Source organism: Neurospora crassa, linkage group I (assembly GCF_000182925.2).
Source record: "Neurospora crassa OR74A linkage group I, whole genome shotgun sequence".
NCBI classification, from domain to species: domain Eukaryota; kingdom Fungi; phylum Ascomycota; class Sordariomycetes; order Sordariales; family Sordariaceae; genus Neurospora; species Neurospora crassa.
The window spans coordinates 1327959-1335185 of record NC_026501.1 but is presented as its reverse complement, the minus strand read 5'-3'; the positions used below and the strand labels follow the sequence as shown (position 1 = coordinate 1335185).

General features: G+C 51.8%; 1 protein-coding gene across 1 annotated transcript; it reads right to left on the bottom strand.

Moving 5' to 3' along the window:
* Positions 1-715: 715 nt before the first annotated feature.
* NCU02092 (hypothetical protein) lies at positions 716-3928 on the bottom strand. The gene is made up of 4 exons (XM_958891.2): positions 3687-3928; positions 3172-3452; positions 2114-3118; positions 716-2048 (listed from the first exon to the last, which is right to left on the bottom strand). Exons 2-4 carry the CDS (start codon positions 3316-3318, stop codon positions 1371-1373), a joined length of 1830 nt encoding a protein of 609 aa, XP_963984.2. The 5' UTR covers positions 3319-3452; positions 3687-3928; the 3' UTR covers positions 716-1370.
* Between the last annotated feature and the right edge of the window lie 3299 nt (positions 3929-7227).

Below are 7227 nucleotides of genomic sequence, written 5' to 3'. Positions count from 1 at the left end.
ACCAAGTATGTGCGCTTCTCGCAACCACGGATGTGTAGAGCTTGGTTGTTTTGCATCATAATCTCACTTGCTCGTCTCTCTCAAAACAAAGCTTGCTAGCGGAAATCGAAATGCCAGCTTCCACCACAATTTTAGCACTCTCGTTCAGGCGATCGTATGCCATAATAATTTGCTCAAAAAGGCAACCCCACAATCCTTAGGCAGCAAAGTAGCATCCCCTAGACCATGGATCGATGGCGCGGTTCCGACTCGCGTATGTGCTTGGTTACTGCAAGAGCTCGGTGGTGTGTAATTTTCCTGTGAATTAGTAATGTATATAGGGGGACCGAAAATCTGTCGAGGCTTCTCAAGCCGTAAACTGCCTTTCGAGCGAAAACCTGTCAGAAGCTGTTCCGAATGGCTTCTGAGCGAGCCCAAAGACTTGCATCCCATGCATCTTGCACGATGGATCCTGCTCTCTGCAGGTTTAGTAATAGGAATAGCAATTTGGAAGAGAAGATCCTCTGTGAAAGTCCAGTTGAGGAGCAGACCTGACAGAGTGACAAGGTGACAGGATAGAGGAGTGCCCATCATCCGCCAAGACTAAAGGTAATCAAGACCAAAGTCCGGTCAGCAGGCTCAGGTATGCTCAATCGACGTGAGGAATAGAATGTAAGCACTCATTCAAACAAAAGAACATGGAAATCAGAGATAGCAAAGAAAGGAAATAGATGGATTAAAAAAGAGAAGGAACGAAATGGAGAAAAAACCAGATTCAATTACAGAAAAGTGTTTGTGTAAGCATCTCCGATGGTAGACATGAGCAATAACCACATCTTCGTCATATTGTTTGTACGCTATCGACTTCAAATTGTAGCGCCCATTTCGCTGGCAAACGCGGGCTACTCTCATCGCTGCCCTTCATCCCTTGAACTCGGCTCGGGCCCTTGGCAATTGTTCACTTGTTTCTTCTTGCTTCGTGCTCTGCAACCCAGCAGAGCTCGCATCTCGCTGGGTGACCTCAACATGCCAGAACGTTAAAAAAAAAAAAAAAAAAAAAAAGGGGAAGGAAAAGCAAGCCACCCAGTTAGATGAAACCAAAATCAAGACCGGGCACCCTCTGTAGAAAACCGAAGAAAGCCCCCAACGCCACGTGTGATGGATGTGTGAAGAGCAAGCGTCAGGATGAAAACTAAAGGATACTTTTAGGGAGGAACAAGGGAAAATTCGGATCGTCAGAAATGAAAGAAAACCATGTACGGGTGGCGGGGGAAATGGCCAATAGCCACGGTGATCAATTTGTCACCCGTTGCTGTGCCGCGGTGGAAGCATGCCATTCCCTTCTCGAAACATTCGACCAAGACACCCGATTGCTGCAATTGCTGTAATTACTATTGTTGCCGTCCTTGCAGCAGCTGCTCGCACGCCTGTTGTGCCAACTTCGCGGTAGAAGGTTTTCGGTAAACGTTCTGCGAATCTCTCGTCGGCGGCCGTGAAGTGTGAGCGCTGCTAGTAGCAGCATTGCCCGCTCTCTCATCACTATCTGCTACGTCCGTGAAACCGGGACTCGAAATCTCGTCTTCAGGAACGTTGTACATCTGGTCGATAGTTTCGTAGTACTGTTCGGAAGTCAGTTGGGGAAACTTTTCGTCGCTCGTCAACTCGTAGAAAGGTTGCCCATGAGAGGGCAGTTGACTAGTCGATACCGTGTTCATCAGGGGTTGCTGCTGGGAATGATTGTCGGGAAAGACATGGCGGAGACCAAGACCAACCGATCCTTCGGACCAGCCAGCTACCATGTTCTGATGCTGAAAATGTGGCGTAGAGTAAGCAGTCCCGCCATGCAATACCGGGCTTGTATGCTTTCGCTTTTCCAACTTCTTGCGCCGCCGGATTCCTGTCTTTTCTTCTACTTTGGCATCCTCAAGGCCCAGCTTGATAAGCATGGCCGAAATGTGTTGAGGCTTCCAGTCCCAGACCTTGCATCCGCCCTTCTCCTTCATGTGGGCTATGAGGCGTTGGTATCTCTTCTCTTCGTCTTGAAAGAATGCTTCTTTCAAACGTTGGATCTGAGAGGGTTGTCAGTCAGCGTTGCTCCTTTCCCAAGATTCCTTACAAGTCGTTCAGAGCTTACCTCTTGTTCGGGCCATACACCAAATTTGGCTACTGCGCGCGATACCTTCATTTGCAGTGCCGCCTTTTCCCAGTTACCCTGATGCTTCTCTGAGTACTTGGCCTTCATTTCTTCCCACATCCCCTTCCCCTTCTCGGAAATATGCTCCTTTCTGAGCTGGAACAAGAACTTATCGTCTTCCGGTGCGTCATCATGGAGGGTTAGCTCCTCCTCAACACCTTGCTCATCTTGATTCGCAGCAGGTCCACCTATGTACCCTGGATGTGGCGACTCCTTTGAAATAGATGATGTTTTACCAGGTTTGGAGCTCTTGCCCTTCTCCTGTCGCTTTCGCTTCGATGGAGCAATGGTTGGTGTGTGGGCAGGATATGTCGGTAAGAACAGGGCGGGATCACCGCGCAGTTCCTCAAAACCAACAATCTTTGGGGTTGACTGTGGTCTGTACTGGGTAGAACTGGAATGGGTGAGGAGAGGCGCTTGACCGTTGGAGGCCATCCGATGGTGCATTGGAGATCCATGGACGGTCAGGTGAGGTTGTTGCGTTCTATACAAATATTCAGACGAGGCATCTACGTCGACGCTGGGAAAATGATGATATTCCGGAAAAGGGTGATGCGATACCTCAGCATCGTGAGAGGTAGAAACGCTATAGGAACCAAAGTAAAGGACTGCAGGCCCCGGTGGGAATTCGGCTTTTGGAGAGGTTGCATGGTGGGCGTTGGGGGCTATGTATGCCGATGACTGATCGTATTGATGGGCTTCTGTTACTGCTGGGAGACCGGACATTGAAGGAGAACCCTGACTGGTGTACGGACTGTAATACATTCTTCCTGTGTTTGGAGGCGTCGGTACCTCATTGAGAGGCATTGCAGATTGAGAGGAGTGGTAATGCTCCATCTTTGGGGACGACATTTGGTCTAAAGGGGGGCTCTCAGAGCCAGAGATTGGTGTTAGAAGGGTTGTGTCGACGGTGGCTGGGAAGTTGAATGAAGAAATGTCCGAAACCTGCCCAACCGGTGAGTGAATGTAGCAGTGTGAAATGGAACGTTCGAACGTACAGTGAATGGGACCAACTCAGGGGAGGAATAGGCAGCAGTATGTGGGCCGCTCACACAAGCGGCCGTATCGGGGAGAGTTAGGCCGTGGACACGCAGTCGCTTCCGTTGTTGATGTGTGCTCGGCATCAGATACTGGGCGTTGGTCATGTCGAGGTGAAACTGCAAATGCTCGAAAGGCGTGCAGATACTGGAGGTGGCAATGTAGTGGTCCTCGGCAACTGGACCCAGACGGTCGTCTTCTAGACTGTTGGTGAATGAAGAGGACTGGTCTTTTGGTCCAACTAGATTCATTTTGGAAAACTTAGAATTTTTCTTGATGGGAAACATGGAACAGAATACGGCGGGGCTTCTTGCAAGGTATATCCACCTTGTGCTGACTCGCATGCCCAAAAGAGGGAGAGGGGAGGGCAGGAGGTCCTTATAGGGTGATGGTGTTCGGATCCCTGACCTAGCAGATATGTAAAGGGAGGTGGAGGGAGATGCGAGGTGTGCGGCGAGGAAGGAATCAAACGTACCTTGGACATGAGCTCTAAGAAATACAAGCAGCAGACTGAGAACGTCTGAAACGAAGAAGTATGTAGAAGGTTGAGACGGCAGGGCGTGGGGCAAGGATACGGTTTTCTAGTACTGGAAGGCGAGCAACTCATATGAGCAAGCCTCCTTCGCTCCTAGAGAGTGGCCCAGGATCAGGATAACGAGCGGCACGTATTGTGGTACTGGCTCAAGGACCATGCGGGGGTATAAAAGTGGATAGGTATGATACATGTCCTCTTGAATGTGCATCAGGCTAGCCGCCGTCGAGGAATAGGTGTGCGGAGTCTTGGGACTGAACAAACCGGTGTTGCTTGCCGGGGTTTGGGGGTGATGGGGATATGAATCGGGGGGGGACAAAGCCTTGCTGGGTCGGTCCAGAGTCGTTTGCCATGTGGGTCCGATTTGGCAGGCGCATCAACATGTAAGATGATTCCTAGACCCCCCCTTGACGTGGATTCCTCAACGAATCCCTATGTCATCTGGAGCTGGTTTTGACTGCGCAGCAAACGAGAATTGCGTGCTCTTGCTCTTGCTAGCTGGAAGCATTGGCAATCACGCACTGACAAAACCGCTGAGAACCAAGCATATGGCCAGCGTGGATGGGAGAAAGAGTAAGCTGGCTGTTATGCAGGGCTTATACAGAGCGGCCGCTTGGTCGAGGCAGTCAGGACTCAGCGCAAACGGGAAGTGTGTAGGTACAGAACACATTACGGAGTTCTACCAAAACCCCCCTTGCACTTTTGGCAAAGCAAATTGGGCTCAGCGGGCCTCCATGGGGAGCTTCTTGGTCTCCACTTTGCAATACCACCATGATACCAGACGGCCTAACTCGAGGTCGAGCTGGTTGCAGGGCCGGGATCACAGTGAAGGAAATGCGGTTTCTTGCTGTGTAACTGTGGTGTAAACCGTCAGATTTGGACCTCGTTCACTTCTCTGGGATGGAAGAGGCGTTCGGGACGGCAACGCTCAACATCACCCGGGGGGGCGCTGCCCCTGGTCATTTGCCAAGAGCACTGGAGTGCCATGTACACTGCCCAGGGGGGGTAAGCAGGGGGTGACAGGTGATGGAGATAGCACCCAAAGGTCGCTACTGACAGGGGTGAAGGACTGCAGAATGTAGTGTACGGCGCAGACCTAACGGTATCGCAGTACAAGTGGTCTGCTCACCAGATGGGCGGCGAGGACAAAAAGGTACATGGGGGAACAAGTGATGTCCACGCCAGGTACTCGAGTGTACAGCCCCGTCCCTTCTCATAACCAGACCTCCTCAATGCGCGTCTCTGAAAGGCAGGCCCGTCATACTTGGTTGATGTAACCAACTGGCGGCTATTGTCCTCTCTAGGCCTTGACTTGGCCCGATAGACGCCGCTTAAGGCCCATCGCATCACGGATAGTGCAGACAACGAGAAGGAAAAAAACGCAAGATCGGCAGAGAAGAGAAAGAAACGGGCGACCATTCCGGTTCAGAGTAGCCATGTCTACGCCCGACAGGCTACCAACTGGAAGGTAATGCAACCTGCCCGCGCCCGAAGGAAGTGCTTACCTTTGAAGCTGGGTCAACTTCTTCCGATGTGTAGAGTTAAACGTAGCGATCCGAGGCAAGCTAACGTATTGCTCGATGGAAATTCGATGAGCCGGTAGCGGCTGACCTGACCAGTTCCAGGTGTATCGCCGAGTCCACAAAAGGTCAGGACAAACAACCCGAAACCAGATTCTGTGATCTGTGTGATGGCAAAACCCTTTGGGTTCTGGACCATTTGGATGAAGGTACGCCTCGGTGCAATTTTCTTGACAATCGAGTTGGCCCGGTCGTGGTCGAGTCCAGTCAGACTACCCAGCTGGCCGATGCCCGTGGGCTGTGGCTGCTAAAAGTGTCTTCCAAGTCGGCAGCAGCTTGTCTCGGCAGGCGTTCCAGGCGTTTTTGAGTTCAGTTTGAGATGCAGAACTACTGTAAGTAAAGGATAGCGTATGTAGGTGTGGCTGAGATGAGCGATCGGGCTTGGAGCAATAGCGCCAAGAATGGAATGCGCCCGCGCGGGGGCGGTAAAGTGGGGTCCGGGGCGGGCCACCTGATGAAAGGAAACCTAACGGTTGCGCCGGACCCCGCCGCCGACTTTTGCGGATCCGAACAATGAAGCCATTGAAAACGGGACCCGTAGGGCCGCGGCCCCGTGGTATCAGGGCTGAGCAGCTCTGGTTCGGGTCCTCAGTGCGCGCTGCACCCTGAGGTCTGGCATCATCTTGGGCGGCATTCATCTGGAGGGGGGGAGCTGATGGAGCTGAGATGGCAACGTTGCGTACGGCAGTGGCGTAGTTCTTTTCTTGTTAGTGTTTGCTAACGATGTCAGCTCAGGAACTAGCTACCAGATATGTAGCCCAGGTATTAGAAAGGCATAACTACCATTGTTGTTCCATATTGTCCAAGATCTCCTAGCTGCTGCGGGCCCGAACGAAGTGCGATGCCACGGAGCGACGCTGTTTACCTACCTACCTTAAGTTTAGGCGAGTGGTGTGTCCTTCCGCGGTTTTGTCGGGTTGCAGTCTGGCAAAGTCGGGGGTCGAAAAATTCCTGACAAGCGATAGTGCCGAGAAAGGAGTGCAACAGCAATCTGCATGGTGATGGTTTCGGTCTTGTTCGCCCAATCAGGGCACTGCTGCTTAAAAGGGAAAATGAGGGCAATTCCAATGTGTTCGCGGGTTGGCGTCCCGCTTCGAAGGCGACTCGGGTTGAAGACTTAAAAGTATCGACCTAACTGACTTCCGCAAGCCCTGAAGTTGTCGACCAAATGAAACAGTCTGAGATGAATGGAAGATGCGAGAATGTGAGTGACGGGCGAGCTGCAAGTACTAATAAATGAAGTGGGTTGATGGCAGAGGGAGGTCCATCCCCTCTGTACGAGTCCAGTCGCAGCTGTTCTGTGGATGATTTGTGGGCATGCGAAAAGTGTGCGGGTAAATTAGCCGTGATGAGCGTAGGGCTTCGGGTGCCTGAATTTCCATGACCAAAACAGAAGGAAGCTTCGTTCGGGAATCCTTGTCGTTGATCCGGCGGGGAAGGTGTTGCCATTGCCGCAGAAGGTGCCGGCTGCCTGCATCCCCAAAACGCATCACTTCTGGCATTCAGTTTTGACAGAGCCCAGCGAGGTCTGCAGACTGAAAGATTACTACCTCTAACTAGTATACATGCTACTTCAGTTTGTCGCCGACGTCTTCTCCAATGATGTCTCTCGTAACTTTTCTAACCCTACCTACCTATGCACACGAAAGTGCCGAAAGGATCTTTTCTGCGAGATGCCCGCCTTGCCCGCCACGGCAGTTCGACACTCCTGCCGGTCTTTCGGTGGATCCTGTCCGAGGGCGGCGTAGGTGAGCGAAGCCGAGATATTCCGGTGGCTGTTCTGTCCTTCTTAATCCGACGATTCGGGCAGAAACTCAAATACATACAGGAGCTCACCTCATTCCTTTCTTGCCGACCAAAGCACGAGAATTGCGGGTGTAACTCTGGTGGAGAAGCCGGGGGCT